Below are 26,835 nucleotides of genomic sequence, written 5' to 3'. Positions count from 1 at the left end.
ATCTACCCTTATAGACCGTTGTCTTGCAACCCTCTGAACTGAGAACCACACTGATGTCCAACTAGATCATGTAGCACTTAACCTCATGTAACTCCCTAGACTTACCAGTAGATATATCTAATAATAGATTGGGTATGAGTTAAGTATAATAGCCAAAAAACTGAAAGAGCAACCAGGCTGAAATAAGTGATAGATGAGAACCAGTGTCTGAGAGAGAATTCCTACTAATCAAGTTAGCACCTTTATCACAGAACCTATATCATTGAAGAAATGGTGTTTGCAGCATCTAGAAGCAGTTTCAGGGGTATAACATGATGATAAAAAAAACTGATAGCCATCACAGTTAATGGTGTTGAGTAAATATATTCATAGTATTAAAGTTCATGAGCACAGTCCCTTGACACATTTCTCTGCTACACTGGCTGAATAACAAGACTGCGTATAGCCAATATAATGTATGCATTAAATGGGAATGGATGGAAAACACAGGAAAGCAGACTATGCAGACATTTGCCAGATTCACTCTCTTGTATATTTGCATTTTACTAAAAATGGGGTTTGTGCCTGTATTTTACAGGATATATGAAAGAAAAAAATTAGATTAGAGATCCCATACGCTTCTCATATCCTGTCCAAATACTATTACAGTGGATATTTTCACCCACAGGCATCTGCATATTACAATCTATGTCTAGAGCTTTTTTTGGACTACTCAGGGACTCTTTCCCTTTTTCAAATTGAGATTATTTGTTTCATTAGATCTCCCCAAGCCCCCCATTTTCCCTTAAAATGTGTTAGCAATATAAGTTAATTTTTTAACTGTATAATTATTTTTGGTACTTATATGTTAGTTGGGCATCCACTATAGTTACTACGCTCATACCCTCACTATCCATGTCGGCATGGAGTTGATTTTATATAGTGTGGCGAGCGCAGCAAGCCACCGAGCCCGAAGCATGGCGAGTGTACTGAGCTCCGAGAGGGGGCGTGGAAAACTAAGCAAATAGCTTAGTGGGCACCCAACTAACATATAAGTACCATTTTTTTCAAGCCTGCCCCAACAAAGAGGTTTTACTTTTTACCGCTCAAAACTCCTTTTTTTATTTTTTTCCAGGACATTTTTATTTTATTTAGACAGTATGTGATACTATTATTAATTCCAAACACTGCTGGTAATCGCTGTATGCAGCTGCCTCTAACTTGTTGCTTTCAAAGTACCTTTGATTAATTAGACAAACCCACGGGCAAAAGAAATTTACTGTGTTGGTATGTTTCTATATTTTATCAGAGCTTCAAAACAAATGTATTCACTTATGTCCAAGTCCTGGATGTCAGAACCTACTGTGAACTGAAAGTAATGTTTTTCAATGCTAACAGTAAGTTCAAACTTCAAACACATCTGACAAAACTGCAAAATGCTATAAAGTGTAGCCTTTTATGTTAGCACAGGTGGGGATAAAATAGGTGTATTTTTTATAATGTATTTAAATATCAAATGCAGATTTGCAATTCAAATTTAAATTTGAGTTACAAACTAAAAATGTGTCAGTTTCCTTCCATACACAAAGATCAATTTAATGATATGTCATGAAACAATTATTTCCCTTTACTGCAACTCTCAAAGGCTCTACAGATGAAGTGGGCAATGAGCGTCCCTCTAGCTGTTGATGAACTACACATTCCAGCATGCCTTACCTTAGTTTTGCTATTTGCCCATGCTGAAATGGATGCAAGACATGCTGGGATATGTAGTTCATCAACAGCTGGAGGGCTGCTTATTGCGCACCCCTGCTCTACAGGAATGATGTACTATTGTAATGTCATAAAAGGTATTCTGTGACAAAACTCAGCTGCTGTCATGCTGATAACTACATTTTACAGATAGTATTATGAAAAATGTCTATTAAATTTATTGCACTAAAGTACAGTATCTACACATTCGATAGATGTAATCAAATAAATGAATAATGTTTCTTTGTAGAGTAACACATTCTATAAAGGATTAGTTAAGATGCAGTTTAAGGAGAGGGATTTTGGTACACTTTAGATATACTGCATTATATATTTAGAATAGGAGAGAGGGAGAGGATGGTGGGTGTACAGGTGGTTGCTGCCATTATGTCATGCATGCTGTGGCTCACCGTGACAGCTTGTGGTTTTTGGCACTTCTACCTTTCAGATCCAGTCAGTGACTGCTTGTTAGGTCTCGCGCGAGTAGCCCGGCGGTTTCCCTGCAGCACGTCCCGGCTGTTCCCAGGCAGCCGGGACGCCCTCGCGTCATTGGTCGCGGCCGCGTCATCATGCTGCGACATCCAGCAGATGCCGCCGTGCGTCCAGGTCCGCCTCCTCAGTCTCTTCCCCCACAGCCGCAGCGGTTGCCTAGGCGATGGAGGACGCCAGGCAACCAGGCGGAAGGGGAAGACTCCGGCTAAGCCTTCCGCCCACCTGATTAGCCGCAGCTGCTCACCATTGGCCGGCGCTCTATTTAAACCTTTTCACCGGGACACTCAGACGCCGGTTATAGCTTATGCCTTGCGTTCTGAGTTTTCCCGGTTCCTGGCTGTCTTGTCCTGCTCCTGCCTGTCGGTGGATATCCAGCTGCAGCATCCAGCATTCCCATCCGCCTCCTGGCTATTTTCCCGGTGGTGATCTGCCTTGTCTGCAGTAGTTCCTGGTCTCAGATAAGTTGGGTTTTCTACCTCACCTTCTTACTCTGAGATCACCGTGCATTTATATATTTTGAGTAATCTTTTAGTGTATTGTTACACCTGAATCCCAGGGTACTACCCCGTGGGGTCACACTCGTTATTCCGATATTGTGTCATCGTAGTGTATTGTTACATCTGTACCCTCCTTGGGTTTACTTGTATTCTATTCTTATTGTGTCAACTCATATGTATTGTTACATTCACTGGTAAACATATTACCCCAGAAGTTTCCTGTTCACGGGGCGTCCCTCACGTCCGCCCTTAGGGCGGGGCTGTCCTCACCAGTTTGTTTAGTTAGTTTTACCCTTGTTCTCTCCTGGCCTCGGCAGTTGAATTGTCCTTACTTAAGACCTGCCTGTAGCGGAGTGGGGCTGACCTAATTCGCCCTTCAGCCGAGACGGGCCCAGGTGAAGACTAGCCCTGCATTTGTCCATCGACTCCAGGTAGAGGCAATGGAGTTAGGGTTGGTGAGGACACCTGTGTCCATTAATATTGGAGTGGACACCCGTGTGCATAACACTGCTACCATTTTAACAGGCCCCTACTTAGCTGAGAGGAAGTCATTCTAATCCAACCAGTGGCCCATTACCATGGTAGCAGCCAGACAGACAGACAGACAGAAGTTTTGGCCCGAAACAAGAGGATATTGTGCCTCATTTTCAGATCTGAGCTTTGAAGGACGACCCCCTAAATTTTGGGGTTGTTTGGTGTGAGTGAAACCAAGCCCACACATCTTTAGTTGAGACCATTTTTGGTGTGTTTTTGCAGCTTCGACTGCACTCCTATATACAACTATATTGTCTATGACATCTTACTACCTACGGCCATGTAGTGAGATCAGAGTGCTGCTCAGAGATTGACTTATTTGTGATGGATGCTGCAACATTTACATACGTATTTTCGCAGTTGCTTCATAAAAGTACACAGCTATGAATGCATTGCAAACATCTCTGAACCAGGCCCTTTGTTTGCAAATCTTTGCTATTGTCAGGCTCACTGTCACTTTTTACAAAGTCTTTGCGTTTCTCTCACACAGTAATGGAATGTTGTGTCAACAATAATATCACTTCCATTGCTCTTTCTAATTCCTAATGCTCTCAGTGCAGTCTTGGAGTGATACTACTGCCTCTGGCTAGCTTTCTTGCCAAATCTGTTATTTCCAAATAAAAAACTCAGTGGTTTAATTACACAGTTTGTATAGCCCCAGGCAGCACAAAATTACTTCTAGGTTGGAACCTGTCACTAATTTATCAGAACTACAAACCACTTTCATTATTACATGTCCAGAACCTAGGTGTTACAAAGTACTCTGAGCTGAGATGGTAACTTGTGGGATACCACACAAGTATAATGCAAATGTGTGCATTGTGCTCGGACCATAAAAGCAACAAACATGATATACTGTAAGCATTATGAGTTTGTGATGCAAATACTGTAGGCTTGATGATAATAGCATGTCATAAAACACTTTATACTTCCAAAACAGCCTGCAATCAGGGCCGGCGCCACCACTAGGCAAATCTAGGCATTTGCCTAGGGCGCCGGCCACTGGAGGGCGGCATTTTGTGCCGCCCGGGTACCTGTCCTACGGCGCTGTCTATTTAAATCTGGCGGCGTCCATTAAAAATCACGAGCGCTATCCGCCGGGCTATGCGGAAGCGCTTCTAGTGTGAAAACTCTGGCAGCACGGCGCACGCTGATCTCAGCCAATCAGCGTGCTGCCAGTGTTTTCACACTAGAAGCGCTTCCGCATAGCCCGGCGGATAGCGCTCGTGATTTTTAATGGACTGCAGGGACCCCCGCTGCCTCCGCCGCCAGATTTAAATAGACAGCGCCGAACGACAGGTACCCCCACCCCCCCAGCACCGGGGCGCCCCCAGCCCGACTCGCCTGGGGCGCTCCGGTGCCTTGCACCGGCCCTGCCTGCAATAACATTTTTTTTTTACCAGCAATACTGAGCCTGTAGTTTTTGTCATACGTAATGCTACTGCTAGCCTGATTGTTTGTAATATTAGATATATGAAATGCAGTTGTACCATAAGCCTCTCTGTGCCATTATTTGACATGTATGAATATTTTAATACTTTTGTAGTAAGTGACCCATGAAACTGATATTTACTTTTAGGTTGCTCAAATAATTCTAAGATAGTGCTTAAACTGGTTTGTTTAAGTAGTTCCAAAACACACAATACATTTCTAATAAACCATTTTAAGTAACCAGAAATGAATGAATCTGTTAATAAAGTTATTCAATATTTTTGTAATTACTATAAATCTCCCTTATAATAAACTTTATTCATAGTATAATAATATAATTGTTGACAATTTAATTTAATATATCTGATGTTTATGTTGATTATAAGGGAGATTTATGGCAATTAAGAAATATTTGATGATTTAACAGCACTTCTTCTTTACTAACAGATTTTGTTAATTTCTTGTTGGTTTAAAATAGGTTCACAATTGCCTCCGTAGTGAAGCGGCAGCTCATTCATATTTCCACGCCATCTCACCATCTGTCCCAGTCCAGCGCATAGGATTTTGTGTCATATTTAAATAAGTTCAAACTCAAATGACTACTTTGTACTGTTCCATTTATTAATTAAGTTCTTATATAGTGCTGCATATTCCATTGCTCTTTTCAAGTGGAGCATCAGTAATAAAACAAAACTGGTTAATAACAGACAGACATAGAGGTTGGAAGGCCCTGCTCACAAGCTTGCAATCTATAGGTGAATGGGCAGAGATACACAAGGATAGGTACTACCTATTGCAAAATGGTCAGCCAGGTTGCAAAGATTCTTAATGGTAAGGAGGATGTGAAGGTGAAGAAAGACAAAATGTGAGGATACGTGGACTGTATAGAGGGGAGTAAGATAAGGTAGGTAGTAGGTTATGAAAATGTTACTATCATTAGCATAGAGATTACTGATATCAGGGAAAACGCAGGCATGCCCAAGCATTTTACGGGAGGGTGTGTGACATCATCTCTGGCCTTGATTAGGCTGCATTCATCACAGCCGCTGAATAATTCCCTATAAGATAATTAATTGTATAAGCCCCGTAATGGGTGCTTACAATGTTAATAGTACCACCACGCCACCCCCACTATCAACGCCAACCCGAAGCGTGGCGAGCGCAGAAAGCCCGCGAGGGGCAACGGTACACGTCCTCCGACCTATTCATACCCCCACTATCCACATCAGCGTGGAGTTGATTTTAGATAGTGTGGCAAGCACAGCGAGCCACCGAGCCCGAAGCATGGCGAATGCAGCAATCCCCTCGAGGGGACACGTAATACATGTAAAGTAATACGCGTCCGCTCGCCAAGCTTCGGGTTCGGTGGCTCGCTGCGCTCACCACACTATATAGAATCGACTCCATGCCGACATGGATAGTGGGGGTATGAAAAGGTCGGAGGACATGTACCGCCGACCCTCGCGAGCTCGCTGTGCTCACCACGCTTTGGGTTGGAGTTATTAGTGGGGGTGGCGTGGGGGTGCATTTAACATTGTAAGCACCCATTAGGGTGCTTATACAATTAAAAATCATATAGGGGTTAATACAATTTAAAATCGCATTGCATCGCATGCGGGCATATGGCATGCGATGCGATGCGATGGGATGCCACACAACTTAATATCGTGGGCGCCGTGCTAGGAAACAAGTACCAAAAAAATCATTATATGGCGAATATCTTACAAAGGGTTTTGGACATATTTATATGGCTGTGAATACTTTGCTAGCCCTACACATCTTATCGCATTGCTTGCAAATTAATTCAAGGGTCTTCACTATAGCGGGCAGCATCTACCTGATCATTAGCTGCTGCACATTCGCTGCTGTCCGATCAAGTCTGAATCAGGCTCAATGTTTGATGTAAAGTACTGTATATAAATCACATTTATGTAACAAAAATAATTTGGCAGCCTCTGGTTTTTATTACAAAGAAGACTTTATAGTATGCTCATTCAGCATTTATGAAGATGAAGGCACTAAGCTAAATATAAAGGGTGCTATTCAATTGTTGGTCATACCTGCTGCAACTAAATGGTACAACATTCTTTGCGTGATCAAATGGGAGCTTGAGCACCCTAGTCTGGACTGAATTCAGCTACAGTACTTTGAATAGTACTATTTGGATAGGAGAACAATTGAATAGCTCCACTGGGCACCCATTACTTTTGAGCACCAAAAAAACAATTGCATCATCCCCAAATAGTCTTTGGTTTAATGGTTTAGATGTAATAAGCTTTAACAAGAGATACATCCAAGGGTGATAAGGAGAGATAAACGTCCAGCCAATCACCTGCTAACTGCCATGTTACAGCCTGTGTTTGAAAAAGTCTGTAAGGAGCTGATTGGCTGGACTTTTATCTCTCCTTATCACCCTTGCATTTATCTCTTGTTAAGGCTTAATACATCTGCCCCAATGTATTTTTACAAGTTTTCCATGCAATAAATTGTGGTGTATACACCTTTTATTATCAAAAATCTTCTACAACAATTTTTATTTTGATCATGTTTTCTAAAGTCAGTTTAATAAATTGAAGCAACTGTATGTCCATTTTAAGGCATTAAGGCAAGGCAGTAAGCAGTGGCAGGCATAAACATAGCAATTACCAAGTCAGCTATACACTCTACAGTATCCCAGTGCATGAACTGATGACCTTATGTCTCACAGTACTTTGACAGAAAAAGATTCAGACACAGCACAAATGTGTTTCAAAACATTACACAAGACATTTATTATTTCAGTATACTTATTACAAAGAATAGGAGGGTGTACTGGTTTACTCTTTGGGGGAAATTTACTAAAGGAAATTTGTAAAAAAAAATAGGTGTATTTGTATCCAGAAATACACTTATTTTTGACATTTACTATCCCGAAAAGATGGCAATTTGTATTCGTATTGATAGCACATCAATACGAATACGAATTGGCGTCTTTACGGGATAGTAAATGTCAAAAATAAGTGTATTTCTGGATACAAATACACCAATTTTTTTTACAAATTTCCTTTAGTAAATTTCCCCCCTTGAGTGCAGAGAGCTATTTTGTCACAGTGGAGCAGATGTATTAAGCCTAACAAGAGATAAATGCAAGGGTGATAAAGAGAGATAAACATCCAGCCAATCACCTGCTAACTGCCATGTTACGGGCTGTGTTGGAAAAAAGTCAGTAAGGAGCTGATTGGCTGGACGTTTATCTCTCCTTATCACCCTTGCATTTATCTCTTGTTAAGGCTTAATACATCTGCCCCACTGAGTGTTGAATGTAGTCTGCAGGAATGCAATCATTGAAAGATTTGAAATGTGTTCAATTTTCTGGTAATACAACTGAAAATATCTCAACCACATATTTAAGCCACAAATGAGTGAGCTGTGAACACTAGCTGACATGTTTTGTTCACATATCTAAATACTATTGTATTATTCATCTTCTATAATTCTTAAGATTGCTTTTAATATAATTTTATTAAGCGACAAGCACTTTAGGCGCGAGTTACATGTTAGAAAGCAAATAACTCTGTTAAAATTTTCATTTTAAATTTGAATGCCATTATTTTATGTTTGATTTACAGACGATCAAATATATTTTGCATTATGTACTAATCAAATGTATGCACTGTGTCTATGGGCAGTATTCAATGAACATGTTTACGGCGTGCAGCGAATCCTGTTTAGGATTCGCTGCACAGTCGCCGTGTTCCAGAGTCTGGCTGTCCCCGTGCTATCCCCCTATTCAATGAGGCAGGGGCTCGCTGCCCCTGACCGCAAATGTGAACCCCGGAGGATTGTGGCAGGCAGGGATATGGAATTCTCCCTGCCTGCCCCAGAACGTATGTGGGGGGGAGGTGGGCTCCCCAGGACCCAGGCAGCACAGGCTGCCCCCCCCCCCCCCCCCAGGAGAGCCAGCAGGGGACCAGGTATTCACTGCTCCCGATCGTGCATATGTAATGAATTTTTGATGGAACAAATTGATTTTTTTTTAGATCTGTATATGCAGATTTGGTGTCCTTGTTCTTGGATATCCTCACATAGGGTTTGCGTGACAGGGACTTAAGCAGTGGAGCCCCGCTGGCAGTTTGGTGTTGGGGATTCAAATTCCTCCTGTGTATATTTGCCAGAAATAAGTTGGGGGTTGCCTCTGGGTGATGGTGCGGCCCAGGTTGGATTCCACAATGGTGCAGATCTTCAGAGGATGGAAATAGGAACACTCTGCTGTGTCTCAGGACTTGTAGGTTCAATCAGTCAGTCAGTAGAAACCACCAACGCGTTTCACTCCACTAGGGAGCTTTTTCAAGGTGTGCTGGGTCTCTGACCTTGGTGGGTTTATATACCTTCATAGGGATAGTGGGTGGGAGGGTACTTGGGAAAGTTAATTACATCAATAAGAAAATTACAATATAAAACATTAGTTAAAAAACGTAGATCTATGAGCAGGAGACCTAAATGCCTTATACTATAATAAGGCATTTAGGTCTCCTGCTCAATTTTGCAAAGTATTGGAAATTAGCGCAGTCTACCCCTTTTTCTTTTCCATATCTGTTTTGGGGACTGACACCCCCCACCATTGTACAGCAGCTTCACAAGGCCACTCACACCTCTGCGCCTCCTATAGGTAACTAAGTTACCTACCCTTTTCTAATTACACAGGATCTCTGTGACTGTGAGGGACAGCATTGTGTATTCTGAACTGTCAACACAGGAACTTTAAATGGCTGTCAATTTCTGTTTGATTGAAAGACCACCCAATACAGATTAAATTGCATGCTAACTTAATACACACAGGACATCTCTAACTGTGAAAACACACAACGCCACTCCTGCCGCATTCTGACATTATTTATTAGCAGGCCAATCCCATTACCTCTATATCTTTGCTCGGCACTCAAGTGGTGAATAAATGAACTTTATGTGTCCACTCCCTGCAATGCCATTCTGTTAACAGGGACTACACTAAGGACTTTTGAGGGCCACGTGCCTGAGCGTCTAATACTTTTTTCTATACATCACCACCCAAGTGTCATAACTCAACCACTGTCCACTACAATAACCCCAGTACACAGTGGATAGCAGCATGCACAAGGGATCAGGGTGAGCTGTATCCAATACTCCCTCCCCATTTCTAGGTTCTCTCATTCCCAAGGGCCCCTAACATAGACTCTGCACTGTACCAAAAACAACAGAGCCAAGTAGGTTACCCTTGGCAACAGCAGAAACCTTCTTTCTCTTTACATTTTCGCACTTGTGATACTCTTGGAGTCCGCTCAACTGCGCATTCACTGACCACTGTCACATGCGTAGGCAGCAGCCACCCCTTGAGTAAATCCAACTCAAGTACTAATCTTATCCCAACTTCCTCTCCTGCCTACAAGTGAACCAACCTATACATAACAGTCCAAACAGCATAGCGGCCACTTTATCTGATTACAGCGGTCACAGCAACCACCATCTGCCCACAAATCTCACAATCAATCAACACTTATATAGTGTTAGACACTTTTTTGCGGTATCCTGGATTTACTGGATGATATAAATTATTTTGTGATTTGTTACATTAATACCCTTATAATTATGACGTGGCAACCTGAGGCATTCTATCTGTATCAGCTGGTCTGGAGATCACCAATTAACCTTTTATAGCTCATGACTTTATACTTGTATCTCTTTTTGTGACTTGCAGATCATAAAAAGGAAAGCTCATATTTTCACTGCTTTCTCACTGTTTAATGAACATTGTTTACTCCCACCCTATTATTACTTATTGATATTTTAATAGAGTTATTTTCTGTCATTAGAAGGCTGTGCCCCGCCCAGGAGATTTCTTCATATCCCTCTTCGGATATTTTTTCTTGCATATACTTACCTTACTCCCTGGGAGCACCTCCGCAACCATACAAGTTATTATATTATAAAATGTCATTGAATGGAGTAGCCTTCACAACCATTGCCAAATTAGTCTTTTGCCCTAGGTCCACTTCCCCGTTTCCCCTTTCCAATCCTACCCTTGAGTTACATGTTACTTGAATTATCCTTAGGAAAAAAGTACTGCTGCAGAACAGAAAAAATAGAAAGTTAATTTGTATTAGGAGGAGCATTTATTAACATTTCTTATTAGTCAAAACGAACCTTTTCCCTCTATCCAGCATGGCCTGCCCCAAACGGGAGGCCTTCTTCTATAACTCCACTCTACCTCTGCATTTTATTCTTTTGTTCCCATATCCTTTGACTCCTCTGCTGTTCTAAATCCCAACCTTGGCATTCCAAACTGACCCAGTACCTGCAAAAATGATCATGCACAGCCAAGCGCATATGAAGGAAATCTATAACTGCAGTAGTGCTGCCCCGTGCTGCTGTATATTAGTCTAGTAATGTAGTAATGCTGCCCTGTGCAGCTATATATATATATATATATATATATATATATATATATATATATATTAAATTGGAAAACTATGAGGCACTCACCGGATTTGCTTGCAGAAGCTATTTTAATCACATACCGATAATAACACCATTGTGTGACAGTGGGTACAGGTCAACGTTTCAGTCCTTCCTTGGACCTTCTTCAAGACCCCCTTTGCTGCCTCCTCTGCATGCAAAGGGGGTCTTGAAGAAGGTCCAAGGAAGGACCGAAACGTTGACCTGTACCCACTGTCACACAATGGTGTTATTATCGGTATGTGATTAAAATTGCTTCTGCAAGCAAATCCGGTGAGTGCCCCATCGTTTTTCTATTTTGAATACTGAAGATACCTGGATTACTGGGACTCTTTTTGGTTTTTGGCACCCTGGTTGATGTTCTGTTATTTGGAGAGTGCTGGAATATATATATATATATATATATATATATATATATATATATATATATATATATATATATATATATATATATATATTAGGGCGGAGTGAAAAAACTGAAATTGAGAAATTCAAAATCGGCTAGTGTGGAAAAGTTGTGACTTGACTTGAATAAGAAACGTGCAAAAGCATTTTGATCTGAGTCAACATCTTCTGTTCTGGCAAGAGGCCTGAAGTTTCACTTTTTTGGTGAAAATGACGAAAACTATGAAGATGCTCCGATCTAGTTAAAATTATGTCAGGATGTCTTAGAGTGGTTCATTAATATACTTTAGCATAGTAAAAGAGAGTACGAGATTGTCCTAGTGCAAAGTGACTGACTTTGGTGGGAGAAAAAATCCCTAATAATTGACCCATTTTCATGGTCACAATTGTGAATATTGTGTGTTTTCTCCTGAACGTGTTTATAATAGAAGAAGCACAAATACTCTAAATGGAATTTCGGTGACACTGTGTGAAATATAACACTGCATAATAGCCCTTAATCAGACCTGATCCCAGTACAAATTTGTTCTCAAAATGGGCAAAACAAATGCTGCATTGCAGGTGGGGCAGATGTAACGTGCTGAGAGAGTTAAATTTGGGTGGGGTGTGTTGAAACTGAAATCTAAATTACAGTGCAAAAATAATGCAGCCGGTATTTACCTTGCACAGAAACAAAATAACTCACACAAATCTTAAGGTGGCCATACATCTACAGATCGATTATCAGATTGGGCCGGTTGGAACAAACAGCTGGTAATATCTGAATGACAGTTTTTCAGCATTTCAAAGGAAATGGTCAACTGTCATTTGCTGTCATCTTTTACCAGGATTTTGTTCCAACCAGACAGATCGGACAATAAATCTGTAGATGTATGGCCACCTTAAATCTCTCTGCACATGTTACATCTGCCCCACCTGCAGTCCAGCATTTTTTTGCCCATTTTGAGAACAAATTTTTACTGCGATCAGGTCTGATTAAGGGCCATTATGCAGTGTTATATTTCACACAGTGTCACTGAAATACATGAAATTGGATTTATGCTGCTCTCTTTGCAGTGCATATACAAAGATAGACAATCCTGTGTATATAAATAAGAAATAACTGTTGCAGTCTGTTATTGAAAAACAGTAACTGTTACAATAAGTATTACAAGTAAGTGTAAACTGTCTAATGTATCATTTTACATATCACTTCTGTTTATTGACAGAAAAACAGTGTTGCATCCCCTATGCTGGAAACATAAATAGGCTGCATTACAGCACATAATTATGCCAAAGATAAGCCAATATATTAACTGTTAAATACGTTGAAGTGTATTATGATGTAATAAATTGTAAGCTTGCAGAAGGGCCCTCTAACCCCCAAGTCTGTCTGTCATTACCCAGTTTGTTTTATCACTGTCTACTATTGTAAAGCGCTTCGGAATCTGCTGAGCTATATAAGAAACTGTAAATAAGTAAATAAACAAATACATCTAATGTTTAGGAAAAAAAAAAAAAGAACATTGATTCAAAAAATAACAGGTTAATCATTCTATGAGTGGTGTCCAGCAGTACATATATGCCAATCACTGTGTTCATTTCTAGGCACCAGGGCCGTCTTAACAGCAGTGTGGGCACCTGGGCAAAGCAATGCACTGGGGCCCTTACCCATTCTCCCCTCCTAGGGGTGGGGGGTGGTATCAGCAGCAGCTTTGATGTCCCACGGGTGGCAGGGGGTGCTCTATCTTCCATTCAACATGTAGGACCTGGAGCAGTAACTTCTGCTAATTACTCCTTTACTGCACAGGTGGTGGGACGGTGAACACTAACATGTGGAAGGGGGCACGGAACTGTATGAAGGGTCCCTTGTAAATTACTTCCAGGGAAGTAGGGGGTGTTTTATACACAGGGGACGGTTGGATAATGGAGTGGGCTTAATATTCGTCATTTTCCGGTGGAAGGGCAGCTTGTTTGACTGCAGATATCGCCATTATCTGGAAATAGATTTCTTAGCCTAGTATAAAAACCTAGAGTCCCAACTTTCAGGAGGTGCTGGGAACTTGGGTATCAGAGATCAGGAGCCAGAGCAATCCATTGACAAAAATATAAAACTACACCAGACGTTTGGAGCTGGAGCAGGGACCGGCTGCTTGAAGGCTGATATCTCTGGTTCTGGGTATGATAGAGACAAGCCGCTAGTGTCAGAGAGAACCTGAGAACTATGACTGGAAATTGTATTTAACAGGTCGGATGTGGACTGCTGCTTTGAAGTTGGATATCTGCAGTTCCCCAGGGCCGATTTTCAAAATTCTGGTATCCCTGGAAAAAGGGGATCCTCAGCTATCAACATAGAGCCCTTATATGGCTATGGCCCCTGGGCAAGTGCCCATTAAGCCCATACAAAAAGACAGCCCTGCTAGGCAGGATTGATCAGCAATAATTATTACAGCATAATGCACCTTCATGTATTTAACTGTTAATATATTGGCTTATCTTTGGCATAATTATATGCTGTAATGCAGCTGCAGGTGGGGCAGATGTAACATGTGCAGAGGGAGTTAATGTGGCCATACATCTACAGATTTATTGTCCGATCTGTCTGTTTGGAACAAAATACTGGTAATGGATGAGAGCACTTTGCTTTGAAATGCTGGAAAACTGCCAAAAACTGTCATTCAGATATTACCAGATATATGTTCCAACCAGCCACATCTGACAATCGATCTGTAGATGTATGGCCACCTTTAGATTTATGTTGAGTTATTTTGTTTCTGTGTAGGGTAAATACCTGCTGCATTATTTTTACACTGCAATTTAGATTTCAGTTTCAACACACCCCACCCAAATTTAACTCTCTCAGCACGTTACATCTGCCCCACCTGCAATGCAGCATTTGTTTTGCCCAATTTGAGAACAAATTTGTACTGCGATCAGGTCTGATTAAGGGCTATTATGCAGTGTTATATTTCACACAGTGTCACCGAAATTCCATTTAGAGTATTTGTGCTTCTTCTATTATAAACACGTTCAGGAGAAAACACACAATATTCACAATTGTGACCATGAAAATGGGTCAATTATTAGGGATTTTTTCTCCCACCAAAGTCAGTCACTTTGCACTAGGACAATCTCGTACTCTCTTTTACTATGCTAAAGTATATAAATGAACCACTCTAAGACATCCTGACATAATTATAACTAGATTGGAGCATCTTCATAGGTTTCGTCATTTTCACCTAAAAAGTGAAACTTCAGGCCTCTTGCCAGAACAGAAGATGTTGACTCAGATCAAAAAGCTTTTGCACGTTTCTTATTCAGGTCAAGTCACAACTTTCCCACACTAGCCGATTTTGAATTTCTCAATTTCAGTTTTTTCACTCCGCCCTAATATATATATATATATATATATATATATATATATATATATATATATATATATATATATATATATATATATACAGGGCTATTTTTGTGCAGACTCCAGCAGGAACTGTGGCCCTTATTCTAGTTCACTCTTTCTGACAAAATATTTCTTAGATGGACAAAACCATGTGCACTGCAGGTGTGGCAGGTGTAAAACCCCACCCAAATCTAATTATCTCTGCACAAGTAACACCTGCCTCACCTGCAGTGCACATGGTTTTGTCCATCTGAGGAATATTTTGTCAGAAACAGTGAACTAGAATAAGGGCCACAGTTCCTGCTGGAGCCTGCACAAAAATAGCCCTGTATATATATATATTCAGTAGTTCTGACCCATGCAGCCATATATTAGTCAAGTAGTGCTACCCTGTGCAGCCATATATACGTCCAGTAGTGATGCCCTGTGCTGCTGTATATTAGTCCAGTAATACTGACCCATGCAGTCATATATATACATCCAGTAGTGCTGACCTATGCAGCCATATATAATTTCAGCAGTGCTGCCCTTGCTGCTGTATATTAGTCCAGTAGTACTGACCATGCAGCCATATATAACTCCAGTAGTGCTATCCTGTGTAATGTATATAAGTCCAGTAGTGCAACAATGTGCAGCCATATATAAGTCCATTAGCGCTGTCCTGTGGGCCATATATATACAGTAATGATTTCCTGTGTAGCCTCTTCGGTCTGGAATAATTTCTATCCAAATCCGGACTAGAATTGTCTCGCCACATGTAGTCTTTGTAAAAGCATAATAAGTAGGGGTAAGGATGATAACCTGACCATCTCTCATCCTAACCTACTGTTTATGCTCACCTCTTTACCTTCTGTGTCACCCCTGTCTGTCTAACCCTCCCCTTTAGAATGTAAGCTCTCACGAGCAGGGCCCTCTCTCCTCTTGTGCCTTTCTTAGAATATATAAACCACTGCCACCCTGATGCTTGCTTCAGTGTCCTGTCCCCTGGTGCAACTATCCGTATTAACAATGTACTTGTCTTGTGCTGTAATTCGATATGTGTTTTTGCTCTTAACTATGCTTTGTAAAGCGCTGCGGAATCTGTGTGGGCTATATATGAAACTGTTAATAAGGTACTCTTTACTTAGAAGGGCGCCCATCTCGGCCATCTCGGGCATTGAATGCACTAAAAAATCAGGTGCGATGCGACAGACGAGATGCCCGAGATTTCCCATAGGGAACAATGTTAAATGTCTCAATTGACCCGATTTTCCTGTTCAATGCCTCAATTGACCCAATTTTTCCATAGGAAACAATGTTAAATGGGCCACAGAGGCCAAATAGGCACCCTGAAGTGAATAATGGACACCCGAATTGTTAACGCCACCCCACGATCAACGTCAACCCGAAGCGTGGCGAGCACAGCGAGCCCGCGAGGGGCGGCGGTACGCGTCCTACGACCTTTTCATACCCCCACTATCCACGTCGGCGTGGAGTTGAGAATAGAAAGTGTGGCGAGCGCAGCGAGCCACCGCGCCCGAAGCGTGGCGAGCGCAGCGAGCCCCGCGAGGGGACGCGGATACCTTCACAGGTATCCGCGTCCCCTCGCGGGCTTCACAGGTATCCGCGTCCCCTCGCGGGCTTCACAGCTGTCCGCGTGCGCTCGCCACGCTTCGGGCTCGGTGGCTCGCTGCGCTCGCCACACTTTCTATTCTCAACTCCACGCCGACGTGGATAGTGGGGGTATGAAAAGGTTGTAGGACGCGTACCGCCGCCCCTCGCGGGCTCGCTGCGCTCGCCACGCATCGGGTTGACGTCGATCGTGGGGTGGCGTTAACAATTCGGGTGGCCATTATACACTTCAGGGTGCCTATTTGGCCTCTGTGGCCCATTTAACATTGTTTCCTATGGAAAAATCGGGTCAATTGAGGCATTGAAAAGGAAAATTGGGTCAATTGAGACATTTAACATTGTTCCCTATGGGAAATCTCGGGCATCTCGTCGGTTGATCGCACCCGATTTTTTAGTGCATTCAATGCCCGAGATGCCCGAGATTTTTACTAACGATGCCCACGATCAAAATCGTGGGCGCCCTTCTAAGTAAAGAGTACCGTTAATAAATAATAATAAATAACCGCCTAGGAACATCTTCCCTTTCATGTCACCTGAAGCACTCCAGCATAGGAGATTGTGTAGAACTGACCTCTGTCTGTCTGTAGTGGTGGCGTTGGGTGTGACTGCAGTTCTACTCCAGGGTGCCTTGTCTGCTCTGCTCTATCAGTACAGGGGCGCCTTGTCTGCCAAAAATCTTGTGTGCTGCCTGTCTGGATGATAATTGTGTGCTGTCTGTCTGCCCTATCAGTCCTAAGCTGATGTATATTAGTCCATTGGATCTGACCTGTGCAGCCTTATATAAGTCCAGTAGTGCTGCCCTGTGTGACCAAATATAAGTGCAGTAGTAGTGTCCTGTGCTGCAATATATAAATCCAGTGGTGCTGCTCTATACTAGTGCTGCTCTCTGCAGCCATATATATGTCCAGTAGCACTGCTCTGTGCACAGGGGCATAACTATAGCACCGCAGCCCCCGCGGTCACGGGGGGGGGGGGGGGGGGACGCTGTGCATGTGGGGGCGCCGGAGGGCTGCGGTGCTATAGTAATGCCCCCGCCCCCATCCCCCGCAGGCTTACCTGTCTGCGCGTCCCGGCTCCCCTCCTGGCTTCAATTAATTCTATGGAGACGGACCACGATAAAATGGCCGCCCCATAAAGCAGACAGTTCTCTGAAACTGTCTGCGGTATGGGGACAGCCATTTTATCGTGGTCCGTCTGCATAGAATTATTAATTGAAGCCAGGAGGGGAGCCGGGACGCGCAGACAGGTAAGCCTGCGGTGAAAGGGGGGGGGGGGAGGCCGGCGGGGAGGGGGGCACCCCCCCATTAACGGCGGGGGGGCACCCCAAACCAAGCTACGCCACTGTCTGTGCAGCCATTACAGTATAAGTACATTTGTGCTGTACTGCCGTATAGAAGTCCAGTTGCGCTGCCCTGTTCAGCCATATATAAGTGCAGTCGTGCTGTCCTGTGCTGCTGTATAAAAGTCCAGTAGTGCTGACCTGTGCAGCCCTACATAAGTCCAGTAGTCTTCCCTTTGCTGCTGTATATTAGTCCAGTAATGCTGACCTGCATAGCCATATATAAGTCCAGTAGTGCTGCCCTGTGTGACCTGTGTGCAATAGTGCTGTCCTGTGCTGCAATATATATATCCAGTAGTGCTGCTGTATATTAGTGCTGCTCTGTGCAGCCATATATACCTCCAGTAGCACTGCCCTGTTCAGCAATATATAAGTGCAGTCGTGCTGTCCTGTGCTGCCTATATAAGTCCAGTAGTGCTCAAAGTAGGCATGTAAGACAGTCCGTATATATATATATATATATATGGTACTTATGTAGTATCTGGGCTGCCGATTTTTTGATTGTATGCCTTAAGTTAAGGCATACAATCAGATGCGATGAGATGCGATATCGCATCGCATCGCATACGATGCGATGCGATGCGATGCGATGACCCGATTTTTCCATAGGATTCAATGTTAAAATGGACTGAGTCCATTTTAACATGGAATTCAATGGGAAAAAGGGGTCCTTTTCATACCCCTACTATCCAAGTGGGCATGGAGTTGGATATAAACCTGTGGCGAGCGTAGCGAGCCACCGAGCCCGAAGCGTGGCGAGCGAAGCGAGCCCCGCGAGGGGACGGTATTCTGTGTCCCCTCGCGGGGCTCGCTACGCTCGCCACGCTTCGGGCTCGGTGGCTCGCTACGCTCGCCACAGGTTTATATCCAACTCCATGCCCACTTGGATAGTAGGGGTATGAAAAGGACCCCTTTTCCCATTGAATTCCATGTTAAAATGGACTCAGTCCATTTTAACATTGAATCCTATGGAAAAATCGGGTCCATCGCATCGCATCGCATTGCATCGCATCGCATGCGATATGGTCGGGTGCGATGCGATGCGATGGACCCGATTTCAAAATCGGCAGCCCAGTTACTACATAAGTACCATATATATATATATTTATATATATATATATATATATATATATATATAAATATATATATATATATATATATATATATATATATATATATATATATATATATATTGGTAGGAAAAAGAGGCAATTTGGAGGCCCTTGCACAAACTGGCTTTATATTACCTAAGTTGCCCCCCTTCCAGTGTGTACAGTGTGAAGAGAATTTAGTGCAGCCAAAAACCTTGTCATCGATTGGCATAGGAGGTTGCTTCCACAAAAAGTGGAGAAGATGATGTTCATCAAAATGAATTATATCTTCCTCCAGGAAAAACAGCAATTGCCTCCAGAAAGTACAGAGGGACCTGTGATGGTGGATTCCAGCTGGGATGAATTAATTTTCTGTGAGTATGAGGATGTACACACTGAAGGGGTGAGGAATCAAAGGATGAGAAGCATATCTTGCCTCTGTAGAGCCAGTTTGTGCAAGGAAAGATAGATTAATTGCTTCTTTTTTTGTGGGGGACCCAATCTTACGAACATTTCAGCCACAGTCGTGTGGCAGACCCTGTCTCCGAAATGATTGGTTTGTTATAGTGTGCATGTCCTATTTATATAACATAAGGGTGGGTTAGAGGGCCTAAGGGCAATTCCATCTTGCACCTCTTTTCTTTGTATTATGTGCTATTTGGGGCCTAGTTTTTAAAACTGCTATGCTTTCTGCCACTGTAGTGACTGTAGCGGGTTTGTGACATTCACTTGCATTGCTTAGCTTAGTCATCCAGGCACCTTGTTGCAACCTTTTGGCCTAAAAACAATATCATAGTTGCCTACCCTCCTGCATTCTGCAGGAGACTCCATGAAATAGCAGCAATCTCCCTCTCTCCCTCATTAGTCTAGCAATCTCCCTAATTTTACCTAGCCCACATTACACTGTTACATTTTGGGGAAAAAAGGAATGAGATATAGATACATTTACATTGAATCATCAGCACCATTTCCCAGCACTTTACCAAGTATTTACTCTTAAGTTTTACTCTTACTAACTGCTTTGGGGCTCCTCTACATTTGTATAGAAGTAATTTTACAAGATTTCTCCCAGATGTAACAGTACACACCCACGCTTCTAGGTGCCACGTTCACAATCTCTTTTCATAATCTCTCCATATATGGAACTAGACACGCCCTGTGGGAGGAGCATGACACGCCCCCTCAATGGGGTGCTTTGAAAAATTATATTACCAACTATAATCTCCCTGAAACTGTTTTTTAAAAGTAGGCAAGTATGAACAATATTGTGAGCTGTGAGGTGTTTAGAATAGACTGGAAATGCATGGAAAATAATGTTATTGAGGTTAATATTACTGTAGGAACAACAACAAAAAATTCTGTGATTCTAGCTGTTTTTATGATTGAAAAAAAAAATACAGATCTAAAACCGAAACACTAAAAAGAGTGGTTTTGGTAAAACCAATCCAGATCCAAAACATGAAGCAAGATCCAGATCCAAAACCAAAACACAAAATACAAAGGGGAAATTTTACTAAAGGTGACCATACAGGTTACAATTATTGTATACAATATCACATCTCATGGCATATAAATAAATAGTACAAAAAGTGTGCTGCACATACGTTTTGAACTAGATCTCATCTCGTCGCAAAACCAAGATGCCATGAGATGTGATATTGTAAACAATAAGTGTAACGTGTATGGGCACCTTAAGATGTGTATTCTACTTCACATGTGATGTTGCTATCAGCAACCAATCAGAATCTACTTATTATTTATTTAGCACCCTCTAGAACATGGGTCCTCAAACTGCGGCCCTCCAGATGTTGTGAAACTACAAATCCCAGCATGCCTTGCCACAGTTTTAACACTCCCTTATAGCAAAAGGTATGCTGGGATTTGTAGTTTGGCAAGGCATGCTGGGATTTGTAGTTTCACAACATCTGGAGGGCCACAGTTTGAAGACCCATGCTCTAAAAGATAGTAGACAGGATCTGATTGGTTGCCCGTAGCAACACCACATGTGAAGTAGAATGCACATCTTAGTAAATTTCCCCCGAAGTGTCTGGTGCACATCTCTACAGTTCTTTAAATATACATTAGTTCTTGTTCACCAAGAGGGGATTCAATTTGTGATAAGGCTCGGATAGAACCTCCCATCCTTCTACACTGTGGTTATCCAGGCAAGATGTTCAAACTCATGTAACATTTTACTGTATTTAGATTATTTAATTATTTATTAATTCTATTACAAACTGGAAGCTATATTTTCATACTTTCTCCGCAGATATTCTGGCCTCCATTAAGAAATTTGTTTGTTCCTGTTTTTCTAAACTGCTGGCTGGCTAAGCATGCTTTGGAAAATATGATTGTAAGTATGAAGTATAAGAGACTAAAAGATTCTTTTACAGTTGAAAATACCTTTGTAATTTTAGATGATGAGCCACATTTTTGTAAAGCACATGAACAACACAAATGCATATACAGGTTGAGTATCCCTTATCAAAATATCCGTTATCCAAATGATTCTGAAAACCATACTTTCCAGAATAAGTGAACAAGCTGATGAAATCTCACAGAAATGCAGGCCCAGCAGCCAGATGGAGACTACTCCGAAGGGCAGTCCTTTTTTTTGCCCTTCAAATAAACACAGTAGGAATAAAAAAGATTTGGAAAAGTCCCTTCACTGGTGCTATAACAGATTATATATAGAGACTTTGTGGCGGTTCGGCACTCCAGTTCAAAAATGCAGATTCCTAGGTGCCCTCCGGATCCCATAAACAATAAGGTTGTATACAAGCAGCTGCACTCAATAGGGTTTTCAAAAGAAGTGTATTTCAATATCCAGACTTCATCAGAGACACCCTCTGATGAAGTCTCTGACGAAACATGTTAGGGCGTGACTTGTGATACCCGATACTTGCATCCCAGCGTGTCTCTCTCCTGAGCCACGTCTCCCTGCCCGACGGTACCAGGTCCGGTGGCGCAAATTCAGCGTCATCGGCATCGTGTTTCCGGAGGTCTAGGAGTCTGTTGCGTGGAGCAGTGTTTCCTGGGTATTTATTACATCATGTGATAACCAGCCCACAGAGATTGTTTTTATGGTACGAGCAAATTGCTTACTTTTACCTGGAGCCTTAATGCTGGTTTCCAAATAAATTAGTTTTATCTGCACCATGAAGCGCCCCTTTTCTTCCTGTTTTTTCTAGATTTGTGCATCCTGACCCTGGATGATATTGTAAAAAGGGAGCAGCAGTCTGTCTTGATGTCTTGGTGTTTAATCATCTCCTACTGCTGAGGAGTTTTGGCTGTTGGACACTCACACTGGACTATACTGGGTACTGCTCACACACCTGTATTCCATATATATATATATATATATATATATATATATATATATATATATATATATATATATATATAAAGAAAGTGGGGGGGTGATTGGGGTGCGCTACCTAGTAGAGAAACTGTACCTCCCAATACAACATATTAAATTCAAATCAAAATACACATTTCTAAATTAGTGTTCTTGTATTTGAGGATGTTCCCAATGATTAGGCTCAGTCCATTTCTGGGTAAATAGTCCTTTTATTGGTGAAGAAAAAACCCGATGCGTTTTTTCTTCACCAATAAAAGGACTATTTACCCAGAAATGGACTGAGCCTAATCATTGGGAACATCCTCAAATACAAGAACACTAATTCAGAAATGTGTATTTTGATTTGAATTTAATATGTTGTATTGGGAGGTACAGTTTCTCTACTAGGTAGCGCACCCCAATCACCCCCCCCCCCCCCCACCACCACCTTCTTGATTACTACACCGTTCCTCACTAACAGTAGGAATTTTGGTGGTGCTGCACATACAACCCAGCGCAACTCAGAGTCAAAACCCTTTCTTCCATATATATATATATATATATATATATATATAGTAATCCTGGCGGCGGCACTCAACTATAGAAATAACCACACCGTAGGCAGTGGCTTAAGGTGTGGTTATTTCTATAGTTGAGTGCCGCCGCCAGGATTACTACATTTGTAGGTGAACCCTACCATCGGAAGGCACCAGCGCTATCCTTATACCTTATCGCTATACCTTGTGGTTGCCTCAGGAGTGCCTCCTCTGTGTACTTTATATATATATATATATATATATATATATATATATATATATATATATATACCTGTAAAGCCTGAAGACGTGAAATAAATCCTGAAACGTTGCTTAAAAGGACCTGTATGGTCAGTGTCTTTATTGGGTACTTGTTTCCTAGCACGGCGCCCATCTCATTTTGTGTCAATCACCAGCTAATTTGCCGGTGAAAGACAAAATCGGGTTGATCGCGTCCATCGCGGCCCCTAATAAGGGGCCGCGATGTGACCGAAGCGATCAACCCGATTTTCCAATAGGGAACAATGTTAAATTATTAAATTATATTAATAAATTATATTAAATGTAAGTGAAAATCGGGTTAATCACATCAGTCGCAGGCCATTATAATTGCCCGCAATGCGATCAACGCGATCAAACCGATTTTACATAGGTGACAATGTGAAATGGGCCAATATGGCCCATTTCACATTGAATATGGTATTGAATATGGTAAAAAATTATGTTTAATGCCACCCCCCCCCCATTGTTAACGCCACCCCACTATTGACGGTACGCATCCTCCGACCTCACAGACGGTACACATCCTCCGACCTTTTCATACCCCTACTATCCACGACGGCGTGGAGTTTATTTTATATAGTGTGGCGAGCGCAGCGAGCCACCGAGCCCGAAGCATGGTGAGGGGCCATAGATACCTGTGAAGCCCGCGAGGGGACGCGGATACCACGCATTCGGGCTCGGTGGCTCGCTGCGTTCGCCACACTATATAAAATCAACTCCACGCCAACGTGGATAGTAGGGGTATGAAAAGGTCGGAGGACGCGTACCGCCGCCCCTCGCAAGCTCGCTGCGCTCGCCATGCTTCGGGTTGGCGTCAATAGTGGGGTGGCGTTAACAATGGGGGGGGGGGGGCATTTGAAACATGAGGGGGGGTTTGGTATTAAAATGGGGGGTTTGGGGGCTTTTTACATTGAAATCAATGTAAAATCGGGTCTCAGGGACCATTTTACATTGATTCCAATTTTTCCGTCCCGATGGATACAATCAAAATCGGTAGCGCCGTGCTAGGAAACAAGTACCCTTTATTGTTTCGAAAGTGAAGTCCGGTGCGTGCAATCCATTCGGTATTGTATTAAATTATAATATATATATATATATATATATATATATATGTATATATATATATATATATATATATATATATATATATATATATATATAATATATACATACATGGGTGGGCTGGACTCAAACAGACTGTTTTTCATGTCATAAAAAGCCTTTATTTCCAAAGGTGTTTCGGGGCAACACAATCCCCGTTTTCAAGGACAGACCAAACAGGGGTTGTGTTACCACGAAACGCCACCCACCCATGGATGTACTTTGACTTGTGAGAGTCTTGGAGGGCACTACAGCAGGATTTGTCTACCCTACCGTCTCTCTCTCTCTCTCTCTCTATATATATATATATATATATCCTCAGGAAGGACCCGGCACTCAGGTATGATAGTCAGGTCCATAAACTGGTACAGGTAGCTGAACCTGTACCAGTTTACTGTACTCTACGTCTCCAGGTTCAGCGACCCCGTCTTCAGGTTAACACACAGTGATAAATTCAAAAGAAGCAATATATATATATATATATATATATATATATATATATATATATATGTATGTGTTTGTGTGTGTGTGTGTGTGTGTGTTTGGGATGCCGGCACTATAAGTGAGTCTGTGTAATTTGTTACACTCGTCCGTAAGTGCCGCCGATCTGGTCTCTCTCTCTCTCTCTCTATATATATATATATATATATATATATATATATACATAAACTAACAAGCAAATTACTTACCCCCACCCCGTGTGTGCAGCCAAGTGCAGCCGCTGGCGGATTCTCCAGTCTCGCTTAGCTTCCGGGTTGAGCTGTCACTCCAAAATCGGAAGTTAGTCACTCGGAGCTGTACGTCACCGGTAATCCCCGGCGGGCACCTTCTGCATAGAGCTGTAGTGAAAGAATACATGTGTACATCAGTAGCCACCTTATACAGTAGCTACTAAAAAAAGGCCACAGTTCTAGTCAGTAACAAATGTGGTGTACTAACAATAAGCATCCCATTTACACACAAACGTTAGGGGGATGTATGTGATAACAGAGTTGGAACTGTATGTATGGCTTTGGAATAATGGTGACATCTAGTGGTAGCTAAATAAATTGACATACATATAAAAACAATACAATTAAAAGAAGCAGCGAAAAATGTTGCCGGTGACAGCAAATAAAGAGCCAGACATTGTAAAAATAGTACACTAAAGGGTACTCTTTACCTAGAACGGCGCCCACGATTTTGATCATAGGCATCGCAAGGTAAAAAATCGCGTTGGTCGTATCGCATGCAGCCAAAAAATCGCATGTGATGCGACCGACGCGATTACCGCGATTTTGCATAGGGAACAATGTTAAATGGCTCACAGACCCCAAATACCCACCCTGGGCCCCCCCAATTGTTAACGCCACCCCACGATCAACGTGAACCCGAAGCGTGGCGAGCGAAGCGAACCCGCGAGGGGCGGCGGTACGCGTCCTCCGACCTCTTCATACCCCCACTATCCACATTGGCGTGGAGGTGAGAGTAGAAAGTGTGGCGAGAGGACGCGGATACCTGTGAAGCCTGCGAGGGGACGCAGATACCTGTGAAGGTATCCGCGTCCCCTTATGGGGCTCGCTGCGCTCGCCACGCTTCGGGCTCGGTGGCTCGCTGCGCTTGCCACACTTTCTATTCTCAACTCCACGCCGACGTGGATAGTGGGGGTATGAAAAGGTCGGAGGACGCGTACCGCCGCCCCTCGCGGGCTCGCTACGCTCGCCACACTTCGGGTTCACGTTGATCGTGGGGTGGCGTTAACAATTGGGGGGGGCCCAGGGTGGCTATTTGGGGTTTGTGGGCCATTTAACATTGTTCCCTATGCAAAATCGCGGTAATCGCGTCGGTCGAATCACATGTGATTTTTTGGCCGCATGCGATGCGACCGACGTGATTTACATTTTAACATGGATTTCTATGTAAAATCGCAGGCATCGCATCGGTCGCATCACATGCCATTATAATGGCATGTGATGTACATGCGATGCCCGCGATGGGCGCCCTTCTAGGTAAAGAGTACCCACTAAACGGGATGCAGTTAAAATCCTGGCGGTCGGGATCCCGGCGTTCAGAATCCCGACGCCGGAATCCCGACCGCCGAAATCCCGACACATTCTCCCTCCGTGGGTGTCCACGACACCCCTGGAGGGAGAATAAATTAGTGTGGCGAGCGTAGCGAGGCACCGGGCCCGCTGCGTGGCGAGCGCAGCGAGCCCGCAAGGGGGGGGGCGATCCATGTCCCCCCCTTGTCGGCATTTCGGCTGTCGGGATTCCGGCGTCGGGATTCTGAACGCCGGGATACCGACCGCCGGGATTCAGTACTGAATCCCACTAAAGTACCTATGACAAAAATAATGTAAATATATGTCTATATCCGCGATAAGTGCCCAGTTAATGTAGAAAATAGCAGTACTATATCAAAACTGATAAAAGTACTGCCCAGCAATGGGGTAACACCACCTAGTGGCTGCTAACGCATGAAAGAAAATCAACAAACTGTAAATAACTTCATTGCGTTGTAAGTGTAATATTAAGTACAATGGTCTGGTCCCTCTGACAAAATGGTGGGTATCATAACATTGACAAGCAAAAACATCCATGCAAAAAAAAACC

General features: G+C 42.7%; 1 protein-coding gene across 10 annotated transcripts in view; it reads left to right on the top strand.

Annotated features, from left to right (window-relative positions):
• The window catches only part of KCNT2 (potassium sodium-activated channel subfamily T member 2), an 852,827-nt gene that overhangs the window by 350,008 nt on the left and 475,984 nt on the right, over nucleotides 1-26,835 (top strand). For 9 of the 10 annotated variants that reach the window (XM_083156802.1, XM_083156806.1, XM_083156799.1 and 6 more), the window contains one exon: nucleotides 21,254-21,337. The exons of the other annotated variant lie outside the window; for it this stretch is intronic. In XM_083156802.1, coding sequence (XP_083012928.1) covers nucleotides 21,254-21,337 — 84 coding nt within the window. The remainder of the gene's footprint in view (nucleotides 1-21,253; nucleotides 21,338-26,835) is intronic. 10 annotated transcript variants of the gene reach the window in all.

This window comes from Crinia signifera, chromosome 8, assembly GCF_055691185.1.
Source record: "Crinia signifera chromosome 8, ASM5569118v1, whole genome shotgun sequence".
Lineage (NCBI taxonomy): Eukaryota > Metazoa > Chordata > Amphibia > Anura > Myobatrachidae > Crinia > Crinia signifera.
Note: the sequence above shows the minus strand (reverse complement) of the source record. Positions and strands in the feature narration are given on the sequence as shown.